This window comes from Dreissena polymorpha, chromosome 1 (assembly GCF_020536995.1).
Source record: "Dreissena polymorpha isolate Duluth1 chromosome 1, UMN_Dpol_1.0, whole genome shotgun sequence".
In the NCBI taxonomy this organism is placed as follows: domain Eukaryota; kingdom Metazoa; phylum Mollusca; class Bivalvia; order Myida; family Dreissenidae; genus Dreissena; species Dreissena polymorpha.
In genome coordinates, this window is record NC_068355.1 from 63,925,087 (window position 1) to 63,945,907 (window position 20,821).

Consider the following 20,821-nt stretch of genomic DNA (forward strand, 5'->3'; position numbering starts at 1 on the left):
CTGAGTTTATGCTGACAAATATTCCCTAACCACCCTTATCTTAACATTGTCCTAAACTTTGAAATGGCCAAACCAGTACCCACCGAGTGAATGTGTGTTTAATAAACACAATTTTTTGTTCAGTGTGGATTTTATTTAACTGCTGGAAGTTGTTATTTATTCTTTGAATAGAAAACTGTGTCAGACCCTCCCCATATTGATGAAGTATTTTTACGCCCCCGGATCAAATGATCGGGGGTATATTGTTTGTGGCCTGTCATTCTGTCTGTCATTCATTCATTCATTGTGTGTGTCCCAAAACTTTAACCTTGGTCATGACTTTTGCTATATTGAAGATAGCAATTTGATATTTGGCATGCATGTGTATCTCATGGAGCTGCACATTTTGAGTGGTGAAAGGTCAAGGTCATCCTTCAAGGTCAAATACTTAGTATATGGCTTCAAAGAGACACAATAGGGGGCATTGTGTTTCTGACAAACACATCTCTTGTTTTAGTTAAGTATTATCACTACGTGTTTCAGAATATCTCATGATGGACAGATTATATTTTTTGGTGAAGGAAAACATACATGGATAAATGGAACCTAATTCAATATAATAAAAAAAATGAAATATGAGCAGTACATGGCCATGACATGAACTTCAGCCCAAAAGATGACTCAATAAGGACCAAACCCCATTCCATATATATTTATATTTACTGTAAAGCATTTATTGCTATGAGACACACCATCCCATGTTTCAGGCGTCACTGTTACGCTGTGTGGAGTCTCCCGTGGGTGTACAGTCCAACCCGTACGCAGCCTATGCTGTACCCAAGGACCTCATTGACATAGCACATGGCGACGATCCTACCAAACTTATGCAGCTTCTAAAGCTGGTGAGACAGAAGTTTGGCTTGTTATGCTATGTGCATTTTTGTGTGAGATTAGGGCAGAGATTAATCAATTATTTGTCGATCATCAAACCTCAGCTTTGACCATTATGACATGCCTGGCTCAATTGAACTTTTTAAATGCCGGAAGAAGAAAGGTGAATGCAGTGAAAATATTATAAATGGCCACACCAAGCCATTGAAAAACAAATTGTACAAGAAATAAAAATATCCAAATTTGGGCAATTTAAATTCATGCCAGGAAACATAAAACAAAATTTAACTAGCCATATTAACCTGTTTTTCATAAACTCTATGAGCATAACTTACATGCTTGAATTAGATCTTTTATTAACTTATTGTCCCTCATTCACAAGTTTAAAAATGGTGAACCAGGTCATTTAGTGTTAATTACTTTTTTAACAAGATATATTTTTTCTCTGTCTTGGATGTAATACATAATACACATTATATAGGCTTAGCTGTAAAGATCTTTATCAAAGTAATGTTGGCAAGCAAGACCAAAGAAGATTGGTATACTTGAAAGCTCTGCTATTGTAAACAATCTGTCTTATAATATTTTCACTTGCCCTTTCCAACACTTTCAGAAAGTTGCTCAGCAGCAAGGGGAAGTAAGTGACTCATCAGACGATGAAGAGTTTTCAGTCAACACCTGATACATCTGAGATCACATTCAACTCTTGGTACACTTGAGGCTAAAGTCAAACTTTGATTTGTTTGAGGTCACAATCAACACTAGATACATCTGCCAAGGTCTCAGTCAACACTTTATACATCTAAAGAGGTCACATTCAACAATGAGGTCACAGTCAGGACTAAACATTTATGGTCACAGTCAACATTTTTCATTTGAGGTCACAGTCAACATTTGATACATATGAGGACACCATCAATACTTTTGATATACTAGTATCTGAGGTAGCAGTCAACACTTGATTATCTGAGGTAGCAGTCAACACTTGATACATCTGAGGACACAGTCAATACTTTGATATATCTGAGGTAGCAGTCAACACTTTATACATCTGAAGACACAGTCAATACATTGGATATATCTGAGGTAGCAGTCAACACTTGATACATCTGAGTGCACAGTCAATATTTTTTATATATCTGAGGTAGCAGTAAACACTTGATACATCTGATGACACAGTCAATGCTTTTGATATATCTGAGCTAGCAGTCAACACTTGATACATCTGAGGACACAGTCAATACTTTTGATATATCTGAGGAAGCAGTCAACACTTGATACGTCTGAGGATACAGTCAATGCTTTTGATATATCTGAGGTAGCAGTCAACACTTGATACAACAGAGGACACAGTCAATACTTTTGATATATCTGAGGAAGCAGTCAACACTTGATACGTCTGAGGACACAGTCAATACTTTGATATATCTGAGGAAGCAGTCAACACTTGATAAGTCTGAGGACACAGTCAATACTTTGATATATCTGAGGTAGCAGTCAACACTTGATACATCTGAGGACACAGTCAACACTTTTAATATATCTGAGGTAGCAGTCAACACTTCATACATCTGAGGACACAGTCAATACTTTGATATATCTGAGGTAGCAGTCAACGCTTGATACATCTGAGGACACAGTCAACACTTTTGATATATCTGAGGAAGCAGTCAACACTTGATAAGTCTGAGGACACAGTCAATACTTTGATATATCTGAGGTAGCAGTCAACACTTGATACATCTGAGGACACAGTCAACACTTTTAATATATCTGAGGTAGCAGTCAACACTTGATACATCTGAGGACACAGTCAATACTTTTGATATATCTGAGGAAGCAGTCAACACTTGATATGTCAAAGGAGGCTTTAGTCAACCCTCGATACATCTGAGGACACAGTTTCTACTTAATACATATGTTGAGGTTACAGTGAATACTTGATACAATCCCTAGTCCACATTCAAAATCTGATTCAGTTGAGGTCACAGTGAACTCTTAATACATCTGATATGGTCACAGTTATCAGTAGTTACATCTATAATAAAGGAGATAATAGTCAATACTTTATTAAATGCCCATTTTTATCATCATCTAAATTTTGTAAGATAGTTCCAACTATAAGATTGTAGCTTTTGAGGTTCGAACAAATGTATATGTAAGGTAACTAACTGACATCATCATTTAGTTGATTGACAATGTGAATTAACATTGAGAAAGTTAAGTTTAATTTTTTGACCAAATGTCTTGAAGAAGAATTCTTACACTTACAACTATGTTGGAAATGAATAAAAATAAGTATGAATAATAACAAACCTATGTATTTTCAATGGAACTATTATTTTCTCTTGGACAATCTCCGAGATGTAGCAAATATAAAATTGTAGCTGATTTATGTCATCTCTGAAAGTCATTGTCTGTTTTGTGTGTTTTTGTTGTTAACAACATATTATATACTGAAGCAGACATTAAAATTGGTACACATTGTTAAATAATCGCAATACTTGTATACCAAATATGGTAATTACTAATTCTCCAAGGAGAGGGGGTATATTTATACAATGCTCGGGAGTTGGTTTGTACGCATTAAATGTCTGTGGTTTGATTTATGCATTTCTCAAGCACTTGCAATCAAACTTTAATATGTCATCATGATGACATAGTGTAAATGTGCAATACATTTCCTTCCCACCTCAAACATGCATTTCTGAGTTAAGTTATTTCCCCATGAACATCGATGACAAAGCGATACTAGGGTATAAGTCGTGTTTGTGGCAACCCCCTATTTTTCAATGTCCATTTTAACTGTAATATCAAGCCTCAGAATTATGCACTTTATTAATGGTATGTTAATTATAATCATGCAGTCATTCTTTTTAATGTTATGCTGGAATAAAGTTTGTGAATGATTAATATTCTTTGTAATTGCTTACATTTTTGTGTAAACTGAATAAGCTTAATTGAGTCATGTTCTGAGAAAACTGGGCTTAATGCATGTGCGTAAAGTGTTGTCCCAGATTAGCCTGTGCAGTCTGCACATGCTAATCAGGAACGACACTTTCTGCTTGTATGGTAATTTTAGTTTCAAGGAATTCCTTTTTTACCGAAAATCAAGTTTAGGTGAAAAGTGTCGTCCCCGAGTAACCTGTGCGGACTACACAGGCTTATCTGGGATGACACTTTAAGCACATGCATTAAGCCCAGTTTTCTCAGAACAAGGCTCAATTAGTTTCAGGAGTTCATGAATGATTGCAGCGGCCGCAGCCCTTTATTCTTAGGTACTTTCATATCAATTTAAGGTTATAATTATTCTTTAACATGGTAACATGGGTGAATATACCATTACTTTAGAGCTATAAGTCGGCTAAGCAGCGCCGAATAGAAGCTTTTTTGGTGCATCAAGGTGATTATGTTAATTGTGCAGAAATGAAAAAAAATGTGCGATGATGAAAACAAATACAAGCGAAGTGACATATGGTTTCCTTTATTATTAACTCAGCATGCATAACAAATAACAAGAAAGCATGAAATAAAGGCCACACGCCAGAAGAAAGAGTAAATAAGTAATAAGAAACTGTATATCAATTTTCAAAACCCTTTACCAGCCTTATGAAATGTACACTTCATTCTAAAAGTAGTCAGACATGTTGCCTATTTATTTATCACAAAGTAGAAAATTTGCACTGAAAAAAAAATATTGATGCAACTATTTAATATGTTAACTACATGTACACTGAAGTGACTCCTAGTTTGCCTTTCCTTTAAATTTGACCTTAAGTATGTTTTTTATTTTGGTAAGCATTTACAATTGCCCCCAGATGATGGTAGATTGTTAACTAGTTCATACCAATGTCTTTAAATAATACGCTTCACATTTGATATTTTAGGTAAAGAATAAAGGTAGCACTAGAAAAGGGAAAACTGGTCAGATAAGTTACACATATCAAAACCAAGCAGAAAATCCAGCAGTTAAAGCAGCTTTACCATGAAAATACAGAACTATGTTTACTTAAACAAGAAAATGATCCATACACACAATTTGTGTTGTATAAAGATGATATGAACAGGTGTTCCAAGAAGCCAGTATTTAAATAAGGAAATATTATAACAAAACAATAACCCCAAGTCAGTTAGTACTCAACATGACTTTTCCAATAATCAATATATTACCAGCCTAAGCTGAAGTTGCACTAAGTATACAACTAAAAAAATCATCAGGATAAATCACAGTCTTTATGAAAACAACACCAATGATAAATCCCAAACATATAGACATTTTCTCCGAGTGAAATTCTGAAAATTGGAAAAAAACGTCAACCTTAAGGATTAAATATGGCATAAATTATTTTACCAGTGCAATGTGAACAGCATTCGAAAAAAGGAAAAAACTCAAATGTGTATACATGTTCAAAATTAAACGTTAATTTTATAAAACCAAAACTAACATAATCAAACATGTGTCCCTTAAAGACATAATTGTGTTCTTATTTTGGGACAAGTATGATGTTATCTCCCAGGACCACTAATCATGGGTACATGCATGAATTGTGCCGTAGTATGCTATGTACTAGAGGAAAGTCCACATTGGTACAATTATGCAAGCTCAAATAAAAATAGATTTTCAAACATGAAGTTATAGGGAGACTTTATTAAGAATATCACTGACTACAACAGTAAAATTGTAAAAAAATAATGATGAAATCCAGTGAAGATTTATGCTTAAGTTTAAATACAATCTTAAAGGAAGAAAAGTTTTTCTTTGCAAAATCGACAGCTTTGTTGATAAAAATGCATTTTGCAGCCAGTTTGTCTTTTGTGAAACTGTGGCCCCTTAATGCACACCTGGGGCAGGTGGGGGTGGATTTCCTGGATCCTGAAAATAATTGAAAGGCTGTGAAAATACCGTAATTCATTAAATATTTTACTTATTAGGTAGATCAACAAATGTGTTCAGTCAATTTTAAACTTATAAATTAAGCCGATCCATTTGTTTTATTTTCAATAATACTTATTCCATCAAAATTATGGGACACATATTCACATATGTCTTACAATAAAGTTAGGAACTTAAACCTATATTTTCATCAGCAGTGGTATTAATCATGGCTATACACAAGTAATTAAACATGATTCATTTCAGGAAAATAGAAGTATTATATTTAACTTAATTTATGTAAACATAGCATAGAAAAGCAATCCAAATTGTGTGAAGGGGGTCAGGTGATATAACTGATCTGATCAGTAATTGTTTTGTAAATTGTAACAACGAGATTGTCAGACTTTTCTGCATTTCTACTTTTGCCTTTTTATGTTTTGGCACAATCATTCCTGTAAACCTGCTTTTTACCTTGTAGTGTAATAATTTAGGTAACCGATTGATTCTGATCTTTTTTCACATTTCTGCCTCAACAGAGACCTTTAAGATAGTTAAGTTCTGTGTCTAAATTTTTTCGGGAAAAGTGTACTTGACTAAAGCAGAAAATAATACAATTTCAATTTTCTTCAACTTCTTTTAACTGACTTCTGAAATTCTTTGTTAAGTTGATTTAATTAAACATTATTCTTTGAACTTGTATTAATTTGTAAAACAACATATTCCTATTTTTTCCTACTTTTGGAGAGAAAATTCATTTTTCTTTGGTTCAACCATAGTGAAAGGTCAGGTACACATATAAGATGCCGAAATCAGATGTTTTAAAAAGACAACAAGTACATTTTTTTTACCAAAGATATGTACTTCAAAATAAATCAATAAGCCACAGGATTTAAGAAATAAAAGGATCCTAAACAAATTGTGAGTTGAACAACCCATGAAAAGAGCCTTACATTGTTTGCTGGTTTTGTGTCTCCCAGGTTCCTCAGGTTACGTGGTCTGAACAGGAACAGAGCCGTTGCCATGACGAGCCAACCGAACAACATAAGCATCATGTTGCTGAAGCCTCCATCAGGTGACTGGTCGCCACCTGGCACTAAAACATGGATCAAGATGTTGGAGTTCCTTACTATAACTCAAGGATCATACACTTAAATAAAGTTTTGCTTGTGCTGGTGCCGCTGAAGTTTCACTTTGATTATATTTGAAGGCTTTAATCTAATATTTTGTCCATACAATTCAAAATTACTGTTGCTTAAACACAATTGTGCTACTGCAGTAGGACATACAGTCATCAAAGTGTGCTGAGTTTAACAAATCATCGTCATTGTTACACATCAAGACGGTACAATAAACACCACAAAGTGTAACAATCTGCTTAATGTTAAAATATTTTCAAATAATTTACAAGTAGTAGCCAATTTGAAAATTAACTGACTGAAAGCCAATTGCTAATTGTGGTTCTAGTATATGCCTTACAGAATAAGTTGATACTTATATTCTAATAAGGATTTTAATTGAAATCAAAAGGGGCTGCACTTACGTTCATTGAAGCACTGTGTGTCTGTGCAGGCATCTTGAGAACTCCTCAGCTGGGAAAAAAAAAAGAGAAAATATTAAATTGAAATCAAATTACACCTTTTAATATGACAATTAAAGTATGGAGTAATAAACGTCATGTTCCTATACTAGTAATATACACACAGGTGAAACATGCAGAGTTGTAGATCACGTATCCATGCATCAAGTTTGAAGTGTTTTCTGTAAAAGTTACGATGAAAATTGTGCCCCACCCAAGCATTTGATATTTTCAGGTCCATAACAAAATACTTTTCATCATACTTTCCAATATTAAATAAAATATTTTTTCCAGTGAAACATCAATACCGGTAGTTTAGAAATTGAGTGAGTAAAGGTTGGTAATTCACTATTCAAGTGATAATTTTTACCGTTTTGCAGTTACAACTTTTCCCTGATTCCTAGATGAATGCAACAGCGGCAATTAATCTATATGTATGCAAGACTCAAGATTTGTGAAATTGCATCATTATTTTAACATCATGACAGGTGCATCATGACTCACGCACAATACATGATTATAAGTGTAATTAAACAGTGAAAAGCATAGATGGGCATGAATATGATCATCAAGGCAGCGGAGAGAGAGTCAAGAGGGCCCAAAACAAACACAGGAATCCTTCTACCATCCAACAGGGGATTTATGGATGACATGACTGTCACCACTGAAACCCACATACAGGCTAGATGGATTCTGGCGGCCCTTGATGAAACAGCAACGTGGGCAAGAATGAGGTTCAAGCCGGGGAAGTCGAGAAGCTTAGTGGTTAGGAAGGGAAAGGTGACAAGCCAGTTCAAACTGTGTATCCAGGGAGAAGAGATTCCTTCCCTAGAGGACAAACCGATTAAGTGCCTAGGGAAATGGTTTGATTCCTCACTGAGAGACAGGCATTGCCAGGACATGCTCAAACAGCAGGTAGCGGAGGGTTTGCAGAGAATAGACAAGTCGGAACTCCCAGGGAAGTTCAAAGCATGGGTCTTTCAACACAGTCTCCTGCCAAGAGTGATGTGGCCACTCATGGTCAATGATGTCCCTATCAGCACCGTCGAGAAGCTAGAGCAGAAGATCAGCAAGCACCTGAGAAAGTGGTTAGGCCTACCGCCATCCTTCACCAACATTGGACTGTATGGCCGATCAACAAAGCTCCAGATGCCAATCAGCTCTCTAGTAGAGGAGTTTAAAGTAGCAAAAGCACGTCTTATGCTAACCCTCAGAGACTCTGAAGATGGGAAAGTCAGCAATGCAGGAATTCAGGTTAGGACAGGGAGAAAGTGGTCAGTGAGCAAGGCTGTAGACTCTGCAGAGAGCAGTCTAAAGCACAAGGATGTTGTGGGATCTATCAACGTGGGAAGAGAAGGACTTGGCACCAGACAGACTCAAAGGTGGGAAAAAGCAGGGAAAAGAGAAAGGAGAGACCTGGTGCAGAGAGAAATCAGAAACGCAGAAGAGCAAGCTAGGTCAGCCAGGTCGGTCCAGCTTGGACCACAAGGGGATTGGACGAAGTGGAGTTCACCAGAGAGGAAGCTCACGTGGCAACAACTGTGGACATATGAACCACTTCAGCTAAGTTTCCTCCTGCGGGCAGTATACGACATGCTTCCAACCCCTGCAAATCTTCAGCGATGGAAGCTGACAGAAGACCCCACTTGTTCTTTGTGTGGGAGTATAGGAACGTTGCGGCACATTCTGTCATCGTGTCCAACAGCCCTTGCACAAGGGCGCTACAGGTGGTGCCATGACCAAGTACTGAGAATGTTGGCCGACGCCCTAGAAAGAGAGCGGAAGAAGGATAGACCCCGGAAAAAATTAGGACCCCAATTCATCAGCTTTGTCAAGGAGGGTACAACAAAGCCCACCGCCACAATCAGTTCCAGATCTTGTATTCTGCAAGATGCAAACGACTGGGAGATGCGTGCAGACCTAAGGAAGAAGTTTTTCCTGAAGAAGTAGCCCATACAATTCTCAGACCCGACATAGTGCTATGGTCAAAGGCGGCAAAGCGGGTGATCCTTGTAGAGCTAACTGTGCCATGGGAGGAGAGGATCGAGGAGGCCTATGAGCTGAAGAAAGCCAAATACCAGGATCTGGCAGATGTATGCAGAGATAGAGGCTGGAAGACATGGATCTTTCCAGTGGAAGTTGGATGCAGAGGATTTCCATCACAGTCGGTGTGGAAGATGTTTGGAGCACTGGTCGCTGAAGGAAGAGTCAGGAAGACTACAATCCACGCCCTGGGCAAGGCAGCTGAACGAGCATCAAGTTGGCTCTGGTTAAGACGCAGCGAACAAATTGGCAGCCATCGTAGACGAGGTAGTGATTGGCCATCACTACCTGCCCCGCCACCTTGAGGTTGTACCGAGCATAATGGGGCGAAACAACCTATGACAGGTGGAGCTTGGCTGATGACGTCTACGTTCAGCAGTTTAAACTGTATTATCACATCATACCAAGCCAGGTGTTAAAAGTGCATGGCTGCCCCTATATTCAGCTTTAGTCTCAAAACTGCACTGACCTCAAAAAACAAGCTGTCTTGAATGTTACCTTGACCTTTGAGGTATGGAGATGGGTGTTACATAGGAAGCATAGTGTTATGATGGTTTGTGAGAAGTTATTTGAAAATCCATTTTATGTGCCATTATTATGGGTGAGACAGGAATTTGAAAGCTTTGTTTGACCAAATTAGTCTTTTGACCTCTATTAAATTGAAATTTTAGGTCAGGATGGGTATGTTTCATTCAACACCCCATCTTATGATGGTTTTCATGAGTGCCAAATTGTTTAAAAATCCATCTATATATGGCAACATTATGGCTGATACAGGAATTTTCCATCTGTTTATGACCAAATTTGACCTTTTACACATGTACCTTTATGTGTGACATTTAACTTTGTTGTAGGGAGAAAGGTAGTAAACATTGTCTTATGGTGTTTGACATTTGAGCCAAGTTATTTCAAAATCAATCAATGTATGGTAAAGTTATTGATCAGACCTAAGAATGTGCACAGTGTGGCAAACAGACCGTTTGACTGCTTTATGCCAATTTATATGCTCATTGCTCATGGGACAGACTTTCCACTTTTTTTTTTCAAATTTGACCTTTGAACTGACTGTAAGTGTTACTTTTAGCTTTGAGGTAAGGACAGGACTGGTGTTACATGTGACCCATCATAATTATGATGATGTTTTGCGTTTGTGCGGACTGCCATGTTATATATTTCTAAAATCCATCCATATATGTCAATGGTACGGTAAAGACAGAAATGATTGAACAGATACTTGGACAGCCCCAAAGACAGACAGTGCAACTCCTGATTATAGATAATATAAATATGTGAATGTGTGGTCTAACTTGTCTGATCATGTTAAAATCCATATTAAACCTGAACAAACAAATATCCTCTTTTAAAGCTAATTCTAAAGGTGGATTAAATATGCAGATGGATATCGAGAGTTTGCCTTATATTGATCACCAATATAGGCTATACACAGCTTCTAACAGCCATGAAAGTACAACAAAATATTTACAAACTGTATGGGCTGCTTGTTTTTTGTTTGGAAGGGTGCAAGTGTATTCAGTAATACCATTCACTAAGTTCAGTTGTACCCATCATGTTAAAGTGTCTGTTTGAAGAATAAGGATATTTATTAATGACAACTCTTATTGTTAATGACAAAATACCAGGGCCCTTGCTACACTTTGGGGGATTTGGGCCGGGCCCTTAGAGGGGGGAATTTTGCATCGTTTTGGGCAAAAAGGGGAATTTTAGAAGATCTTTTCACCAACCATTCAACAGTTAAAATTGCAATATTTTAATGTAATTTACATAAATATACATTTAATCAAAGGTTAATCAAAGAATAATAGCACGATACCAGCTGGCCAAACGAGGGCCCTGAATACTAATCTAGTTTTAAAGTGGGCTAAACAAACACTGATGAGATCGTGTCTAGGGTAGAAAAAGATGGATATCTTCCAAATTAAATTATAAATAATGTCCAAATGAGCCACTCTAATACATGTATATGAAGTTTACAAATATAGAATCAGATTGATGTCGAAGAGCTATTCTAAGCAGTGCAATATAATTTTACTGCTCAATAATAAGTATTCTGAATACATGTATACTGCTAAATGAAAACCTTGAATAGTGAGAATTAACAACTAAACCATCCTTTTCAAGTGAGCAGACAGATCAGGTTAACACAAAGCAGGAGGTTTTTAATTATTTATAAATTCAAGACGAGCAACAGCTTGACAACAGAATAATAATTACGAATATTTTATAAAGCAATTAAATTATTGCAATGCAAATAAACACAAATGATTTGGTTACAGAAAACTGTTTTAAATTACAATTTTAAACAATAAGACATGCATCACTGTTTTGTTAATATATGTACTTTATATCCTGTTTGATCACTTGCATTTCCTACAAGTCATATTTATTTTTAAACAGTATAATGTTTCGACATGCTTTGGAAATGGGTGCAGTGCAAATGACTTTATTCATGTACATGGTATTTTTTTTATAAATTCATGCAACTGTAAATTTAACTAGCCTATTTAGACAGAGTTTTGGTATTTGATGGTGTTTACATAAATATTACTTATAATTATTTAATGACAGACAACTTATAAATGACCTATTTTCAAAACCCTAAATTTAAGCATAAATAATACGTTGTTCGAAAAGACCCTGTATCAAGGTGGGTTCCCACTGCCGATTCGATCAACTCGATCATCTCGATCACCGAAATTTCCCGACCAAGTTCTACTAAAAAGGGTATCCACGACTACTTCTCAAACTCTTGTCGATAACACACAACCCCCACACGACTCATTCACGACGTCCACTCAACCATCTTTCCGATTTCCGTCTGATCATTTCGACCTATATGCGAGCCCTTTACAATCTCAGCTCGACCAAGTGGACCTCAGCTTGATCGCCACCAGATCTTCACACGACCATATCGTGATGGTCGTACTACAGTTGTACAAAGTCGCAAACGGTCGTGTATTGAAACTTTGAGAATAAAAACTTCAAACATTGTTGTTCACTAATCACTTTAATCATCATGGAGATTGAACAATTACAGTTGTGGGCCAGATGGTTAGAGCTCCAGAGAGACATGGCCATGACTGAATTAGAGTTAAAGGAGGAGGAAGCCGCCCAGGTGCGTAGGCGGCCACGACGCGGGGAAGTACGTGTTAAGCAGTGGCTTACGCGGTGGCCACTATTTGGACATTATGAGCAACTACTACAGGAGCTCAACAAAGACCCAAATTGGGGATGTAGGTTGATCATTCCTCTCTTCCTGTGGGGATACAGTTACTTAAGTCTCAACGACTGTACATTTTCCACTAGTTTTAGCCGTATCAGTCGCCTTTTTGCCCTTTCTTGGCATCTTTGGATGTTAACTCGACCGATTCTAAGAAAGTTATGGGAGACAAGAAAGACGTTTTGCAGGCTAGTTTTGTTTTAGTAACATGAGCTCGAGTATGGTCGAATAGCAATCGGGAAGTGATCGCGTACGGTCGGGTAGATGTCGAGTAGCAGTCTAGTAAATCTGTACATCAAATCGAATAGAGGTCGAGTGGTTCGTGTTGGGATCTTAAATAACTCTGGTAGAGGTCGAGCAGATCGGGTACAGATCGTGTAAAAGATGTCAATCCGATCGCCACATGATTGCTTCACAATCAACTCGATCTTCTACTCGACTTTTACACGACCACTTCCCGGGCGCTTCTCGATCCATTTCCTACTTGACCACTACTCAATATTTTTTGACATGTCAAAAAATATAAGGTAGAAAGCCCGACCAATGCCGACCTACCCGACCGCCCCAGACCACTCATGCCGACCGAACCAGACCAGTACCCGACGGCTTGGTCGGGCTTGATCGAGTTGGTCTGATCGGCAGTGGGAACCCAGCTTCACTCAGTACAACAAAAGGCTGTCTGTACCTACAGTGGTCATCAAAGAGTCCAAATCACTGATCCAGATCTGTAAAAGCCCACAAACCTTGCTCTGGTAAACTATTAACAAGTCTTGCCCACAGTTTCAGTTTCATGTACATGTATGTGAGCCTGAAACATTTTCTTGTTTTTTTCTCAGTAATAATGTAAAACTTTAGACTTGCTTGGTCCATTTCAATGAGTAAAACTAGAATGATATACATGTAGAGTAAGATTTGATCTCATATAAAATTTAGAATATTTGAAAATATGTGTCTTGTTCTGAGAAAACTAGGCATAATGCATGTGCGTAAAGTGTCATCCCAGATTAGCCTGTGCAGTCTGCATAGGCTAATCAGGGATGACACTTTCCGCTTAAACTAGATTTTCGGTGAAAAGGGACTTCCTTTAAACGAAAAATACCATTAAAGCGGAAAGTGGCGTCCCTGATTAGCCTGTGCAGACTGCACAGGCTAATCTGGTACGACACTTTACGCACATGCATTATGACTAGTTTTCTCAGAACAAGACACATATGTGTATTCCAACTGAAACATACCAGGTTCATCAGCCTCTGCATAGCATTCTCATGGTTCCAGACGCATTCACAAGGATCAAACCCGTCGGCCATGATTGATGTAGAGGTCACACCTCTATTAATCTGAAAACCAAGCATAAACATTAATGATATTACCCGGAATATTTTGTTTTTTATTCTGTTTTCTACTTATATGTAAAATTTGGTTTTACATTAATCACAAAGTGTTAAGGTCCCCATGACATGGTTAGAAGGGTTTCTTGGTCTCTGGGATACTATAGTAATGTTCATTTTAAATATGACATAATAATGATGGTATATGCTCTAAGTGCTTGTCTTTATTTAACCTTGTTATCACCTATTTACTGATCACATAATTACACAATTAAAGGGTAAGGAAGTTTTAGATTCTAGGTTCTTTGTGTCAGAGTTGGTAGAATGGCAGCCCTTATATCAAATTGTTACAAATTGTTAAATATAACTTAACATCTTTGATGATTTTTATGAAACAAAACATTAAATTTATATTTATTTATTTGTTATCTCACAGAAGCGCTTATGGTCAGGGCGTATTTTAATCAAATTTCAGCCATATTTCAACCAGCCAAAGGATTATCCCCCCCCAAACACTTTGACCTGGCACTTGTGATATCCATAAGCATAAATTCTACATTAAGATTGCTTCCTTTATTTGGACACGGTTTTGTTTGTGCAAATTTTGCAAGAGTTAAAAGAGAACAAAGCAATATATTCTTTGTGCAGAATGCTACAATCGATTAAAATCGCTTGTTCTACAGAAACTAATTTCTTCTTTGTAGCATTACTTTAATAAAGACAGTTCCCAGTTAATATTGACAGGCTATAATTCAATAAATAAATTATTTCATTGCCATAAAACATTGTCTGTGTTATTTGGCCCCAATACCTTGCTTAAACAATATATTCCCCTCCTACATGTATGACCATAAAGGTCACCTCTCAATTTTAATACTTGTTTATAAAAAGGACTAAATTGTGAGATTTTTTTTTAATTGTGCTTGCAACAATCTCATTTACATAATATAATGTGAATAATGTTTCAGAATGAAAATTTTGCAGTTGTGACTTAATGTTAACTGTGTCTATAAACATCTATGCAACAAAAACATTTCATCTCAATAAGCTTGTTTTAGAAGAACATAATACCGGTATTGCTTGCAGCCAAATGCATAAGTTGTATGTGATAACTTAAGACCTATTACATTTATTAAGTATTACAGTATTAAAAGCAACAGCAAGTACTCCTAGCATGACATTGGTCAATAATTACATGTAACAATAGAAGACCACTAGTAAAGCACTAGTAAAGCATTTGGCAACGTACAATATACCATATTCATGATATTGTGGTTGTCATTCTTGCTACTACACATGTTTCACTAATACGTCAGAAAAAAGTACGTCCAATCACTCCAATGTGATGCAAATATAATTTATATTATATATATTTCATATTATAAAACTAAGACAGGTTGTGAATGGTGATGTGTATTTTAGGCAGAATATCAATTCTTATAAATCCCTGAATAATGTCAAGTTTGATATTGATGCAATTAAAACATGTACATATGTGAGTCATGTTCTGAGAAAACTGGGTATAATGCACATGCGTAAAGTGTCGTCCCAGATTAGCCTGTACAGTCCGCTTAATGTTAATGAACACCCCAAAGTTTGAATGTACAATGTGCATAATTTTCTTGTAAAAAATGTTCTGTAAATTATTTTCAGACATTTAATATTAACTTTTCCCATACATCATTTCATTTCTACCATTCACTGATGTGTAATATACAAGTTCATATATTGAAATGCCTCCAGGCAGGTGAAACTACCAAGCAGGTATTGGCTTAAAAAACCTCCTAATAACTAAACATTCAACATACTGATTTTAAGTGGGATTTAATACATGTACTTCCTATCTTTAAAAGGAAAACTGTCCATACAAGCTATTTTTTTATGAATTGATATTATTACTACAATATTAATTTTCTTCATGATGATGTTATTATTGTTAACCGACTAAATAAAAGTTTGTATCTTGTATATAAATTGAAAGGCAATACTTATACATAATGGTAGTTCTTATTTAATGGGCACATGGATACATGCTGAATTCATAAATTTCACTTTGGAAATTTAAAGGGATCTTTTCACGGTTTGGTAAATTGACAAAACTGAAAAAAGTTGTTTCAGATTCGCAAATTTTCGTTTTAGTTATGATATTTGTGAGGAAACAGTATAACTGAACATTAACCATAGTCCAATATAGCCATTATATGTATCTTTTGACGATTTAAAAAACCTAAAAATTATAAAGCGTTGCGACGCGAAACGATTGAATAATTTGGAGAGTTCTGTTGTTGTCGTTTAAATTTACGAAACAACAAAGATTGCTTATAAAATAAAATACTTCAACTGTGTATACCCGGCGGAATAGGCGAGAGGGCTAACACGTTATTACTTCAGATTTACTCCAGGACTCTGGGGGTCACTGGTTCGAGCCCTGGTACCGGCTACTTTTTTTCCTTTTTTTAATTTCATTCTTGATTTTTTACTGGAGCTTTATAGATCCTATGTTTACATTTATCAAGATAAAGCATTGAATGACAAACTTCAAAATATGCCAATATCTGTGAAAAGGCCCCTTTAAGGTTGAGACTTAAGTGTCTCATTCTCACACATGTAGCAAACGTCTTATAATTTTTGCTATTTTATGAAGTCTTATGAAGAAAGTAATGTAGCCAAATTAAAATTATTGATTTATTGAGCCAAATTTCCCAATATGTAGACATTGGCTACATTTATTGAATGGCAGAATAAGTCCTGCATTTCTTTCACCCTTATAACAACTGCACAGAGAATCCGTGCGCTTCACTAAACAGACATCGTCCGAGACAAATAAAGAAAAATAATGAATAAACTTCATAAACATGTTAAATTTACCTGAATGGCAACCTACGGATGTTATCCTTTGCATGCACCCTATAAAAACACGACGATGTTTCAACACACTTTCCTCGCTGACATGATTTATGTTTAAATTTGAAACAGTGTATTCTGTATCGAATAACACATTGTTATTGACTTTGTAGGCTCCAACACATAACCCCACGTGCAAAATATTGGTGTACTGCGACGTAACAATTTTTCAATAATGCAGATACAGGGTACGAAAGCAAAACTAAAATGTTGATAAGATCTTGTAGTTTCAGTGTTCCTTAACCATTGCATCGTTAATTCAATTTTGCACCCATGGGCAAAAGCCGGGGCTAGATGGAACTTTACCGGTACGCAGTTGTTTACCACTATCGACAAAGCGGGGGTTTGGGGGCGGTAGCCCCCAATACTAAGGAAATATATAAAGTTAAGTCTGATAATCTTGCGCGTCCGGTAATCTTGCCCACTTCGCATTTGCGAATCTCGCAGACGACAAATGGTTTTCTTTAGTGATGAAAGATGGAATTTCACATTTTTAATAATTAACGGATTTAAAAGGTACGTATTCCATGCAAAATAAAATTCGATCATTACATTTAAACACCGGTTGCGTCCTCCCTATCTATACATCGTAAACACTGGTCCACTTACGAAAAATTCGAAATGAATCACAAATTCCCTGCAGTCTTTTGCGTTTTCATACTTTAAATTAAGAATTCATAAATCCAACGTGTAATTTAGCATTCCATTGCACAATATCCAATCAGTTATGGTATGTTTGGCCATGAAAATATATCGCATCAGACCGACATAGTCAATTATTTCCTGTAGTCATTATTTCCCGCCATTCTGTCGAACCAATTTGGTATGATCTCCCCATGCGCAATGGCCTAGTTTTGATATTTTTTGTAAACTATGGAAGCGTGATCGTGGTAAAATCAAACCCGTTATGCATAAACATTTTTTCACGCATACCGGTACTTTTTTATTAAGTGTACACTATTACTAGTGACTATATTATTTGTTGATTTGTAGTGAACAAAAACTGCACTAGAAATCCACATTTAATTTAAATGGTTTTACAAACTGATTTTAAAAATATTTTTCTGAAATGTTTTTTGTCAATAATTGGACACCATATGTCTACAATTTTGCCTAAACGAGGTCATTACAGAAAGTGTGCAAGATTACCGGACACTGTGATAGTTTGAAAATGAGGTGAGTCATGTTTGTTTTGAAATCAAATCAGACAGTTCTTCACTGAATTAATCAGATATTTTTGTGTTAATAAGCACATGAATTTATTATTTCCATAATAAATTGAGATATTATGTTGTCAATTTATAAAAGAACATGTTTTTAAACCAATTGACCCTTAACTGCGCAAGATTACCGGACAGCATCGTAGAATAAAAAAGATTATAAGGTGTTGCGTTAGTTGTTATGTGTAAGGTGTTAAGGGTTAGGGTTAGCTGAAATAATTCGCGTTCAGAATAAATCTGAACGCAGAAACTCCGGTCTGCAAAAACCATAACGAAAAATAAATACAATACTATTATATCAATATGCTTAAAATTGCAAAATAACATTACCAACTCATAAAGTTTTAGTTAATTAGTCCATTTTTACCTCAAATAGCGTCGATTTGAAGTTAAAAGGCATAATTTGTTTCAGTTAAACTTCTGCTTAAATCGCAATACAATCACTGACCTCTCGCCATGTTATGAAATATTTAAATATCAACCAATCAGAAGAAGGCATTACGGTGTTATAGGCTGCGTTATCGATTAAAATCTACCTGCCGTATACAGCGGGCACAGCGATTGGAATTGAAAATGTGAGTAGTGTGTTGATTTAAATTGGTCAGGCGTGCAAAATTGAAAGAGTCATTACATAATTCTTACGGAACATTATTGAGAAATGAATTATCTACACAGGTAAGTAAATATTATTGCAATCCGTTGATATTAACTGTTTGATATCGGGGCTTGAATGTTGCGCACCAAATTCCTTGCGCATCAATATAGACAAAGAAGGAAAACTCTCGCTATTAAAAAGATAGAGTGGACTATTGACGCCAAGAGTCTGCCAAAGCAAAAATCATCAAAAGACTCTTAGGCGGCAATTTATATTGACTAGGGTTAGGGTAGGCTGTTTTATGTTAAGTCTTGCGTACCGGTAAAGTTCAATTGTCCCAAAGCCGGCGCATTGCAACTATCAGCTAACCATTGGGTTATAAAGCTGAGAGTGAGAGTTGAATTATTGCAACAAACCTGACACTGCGATAGTTTGAAAATGAGGTGAGTCATGTTTGTTTTGAAATCAAATCGGACAGTTCTTCACTGAATTTATCAGATATTTTTGTGTTAATAAGCACATGAATTTATTACTTCCGTAATCAATTTAGATATTATGTTGTCAATTTATAAAAGAACATGTTTTTAAACCAATTGACCCTAAACTGCGCAAGATTACCGGACAGCATCGTACACAAATTGTTATCATTTGAAAACGGTACTACTTAAACTATTCGCAATCATAACTGTGATAGTATTACTTAAATACGCAACACAAAAAGTATCAACAACCAACATACCAATTTTACTTCAGGAAAAGTCCTCTTTGACGACTGTTAACTGTTGAATTGTTGGACACGTAATGATAATATTTTGGAAAGTGGCCAAAATTAACACCAGAAAGAAAATTAACTATTATCGTTAGAGGGTTACACGCTACTATAACATTTCCAGATAACGGTCTCTAAGCGTGGGCGAATATTTTTAAAATAAACATTACTTAATCATTTAAGGTCGTTTGTGTCGAAAACCTCACGCTAATTGAGACACTTTTAAATCGGTTTACAGGATACAGCTGGTGTGATTTACCTTAGGAAGGGACCTGTCCTAAGATTTTGGCATGTACTTTAAAAGTTTGCCATCAATTATATTGTTAAATGTAAGCTTTGTTTCTAAAAAGCTCCTTTAAGAAAAAATCAAGCAAAAAAAATAAAGAAAGAAAAAAGACTCAGCTGGGCTCAAACCACTGATTCCTGGAGTAAAAATAAATCGCATAGACCACTCGGCCATCCGTCTTGATACAGTTAGTGATGTATTTATACTTTATATAGCAATCCTCGTAGTATCACAAAATATAACGACAACAACAGAACTCTGCAAATTATACAATCGATTTGCCTTGCAACGCTTTATAATTTTTAGGTTTTTAAATCGTAAAAGGAAGCATATAATGGATATTTTAGAGCATGGTAAATGTTCAGTATAACTGTTTTCTCACAAATATCATAAAGTTCTACAACGAAAATTTGCGAATCTGAAACACATTTTTATTGTTGTCAATTTACCGAAACGTTAAAAGTCCCCTTTAAATTAATTATCGAGATTGCGAAACTGTCACTATATATAATTATTGTAGATGTAATTCCTGAATGGGCAGTCTTGTGGGCTGTTATTTGTCTGACGCGTATACAGTTGTAAGTTGAGCACGCATTCGGACTGCTCAACATGGGTCAAATACCTATATAATACATGTATATGTATTTTATAGGTCTTTGCATTGGTGTCGCATTGGTGTCAATATGCGATCATGCGTCTTTGGGAGCGTACGTGTGGCCGCACATCTGATAGTTGACGTTGTTTAATATAGGGACCTATATGTTTGTATAGGTCCATGTTCATCATTTTCATTTATTAGTTATTCTTTGTCCAAAACTCAAATGTCAATGCCAAACTTTATAAGATATGGCCCGGAATAATTGTTCAAGCAATTGTAAATTAACTTACCACAAATTATATGACCGCAATGACTGTACCCATGATTCAGCGTTGATTTTCAAAAATATTAATATGATAAAGTTTGTCAGCACTTCAAGTTAAACGGCTACTAAAGATCATTGCTGCTTACTTCCGAGTCCAGAGGCAAGGGTTATACGGGCAGTAAATTTGTTAACTCAATCCCTTGTCGAGAGAGCAACTTTATCATGTATCAGACAATTTTAAATTGTTAGTAAG

General features: G+C 36.0%; 2 protein-coding genes across 14 annotated transcripts in view; one reads left to right on the forward strand and one right to left on the reverse strand.

Annotated features, from left to right (window-relative positions):
* LOC127832330 (cell division cycle protein 123 homolog) overlaps nucleotides 1–3,783 on the forward strand; it is a 28,932-nt gene extending 25,149 nt beyond the window's left edge. For 3 of the 13 annotated variants that reach the window (XM_052357753.1, XM_052357735.1, XM_052357745.1), the window contains exons 12-13: nucleotides 747–881; nucleotides 1,484–3,783. In XM_052357753.1, coding sequence (XP_052213713.1) covers nucleotides 747–881; nucleotides 1,484–1,552 — 204 coding nt within the window. In that variant the 3' untranslated portion in view covers nucleotides 1,553–3,783. The remainder of the gene's footprint in view (nucleotides 1–746; nucleotides 882–1,483) is intronic. The other 10 variants (XR_008026806.1, XR_008026809.1, XR_008026810.1 and 7 more) reach the window with 10 other exon arrangements.
* A 1,715-nt stretch (nucleotides 3,784–5,498) lies between these two features.
* On the reverse strand, nucleotides 5,499–19,547 carry LOC127832384 (small integral membrane protein 14-like). The gene is made up of 5 exons (XM_052357840.1): nucleotides 19,390–19,547; nucleotides 13,839–13,940; nucleotides 7,287–7,335; nucleotides 6,697–6,839; nucleotides 5,499–5,743 (listed from the first exon to the last, which is right to left on the reverse strand). The coding sequence occupies exons 2-5, from the start codon at nucleotides 13,908–13,910 to the stop codon at nucleotides 5,702–5,704; spliced, it is 306 nt and encodes a 101-aa protein (XP_052213800.1). The 5' UTR covers nucleotides 13,911–13,940; nucleotides 19,390–19,547; the 3' UTR covers nucleotides 5,499–5,701.
* Nucleotides 19,548–20,821: the final 1,274 nt, after the last annotated feature.

What these genes read in the sequence shown, in the direction of transcription:
- LOC127832384 (XM_052357840.1), bottom strand. Translation starts at nt 13,910, where the DNA reads ATGGCCGACGGGTTTGATCCTTGTGAATGCGTCTGGAACCATGAGAAT. An exon ending in TGCAGAGGCTGATGAACCTG is followed by an intron (nt 7,336 to 13,838) that starts GTATGTTTCAGT and finishes TTTTTTTCCCAG; the next exon opens with CTGAGGAGTTCTCAAGATGC. An exon ending in CACACAGTGCTTCAATGAAC is followed by an intron (nt 6,840 to 7,286) that starts GTAAGTGCAGCC and finishes TCCATGTTTTAG; the next exon opens with TGCCAGGTGGCGACCAGTCA.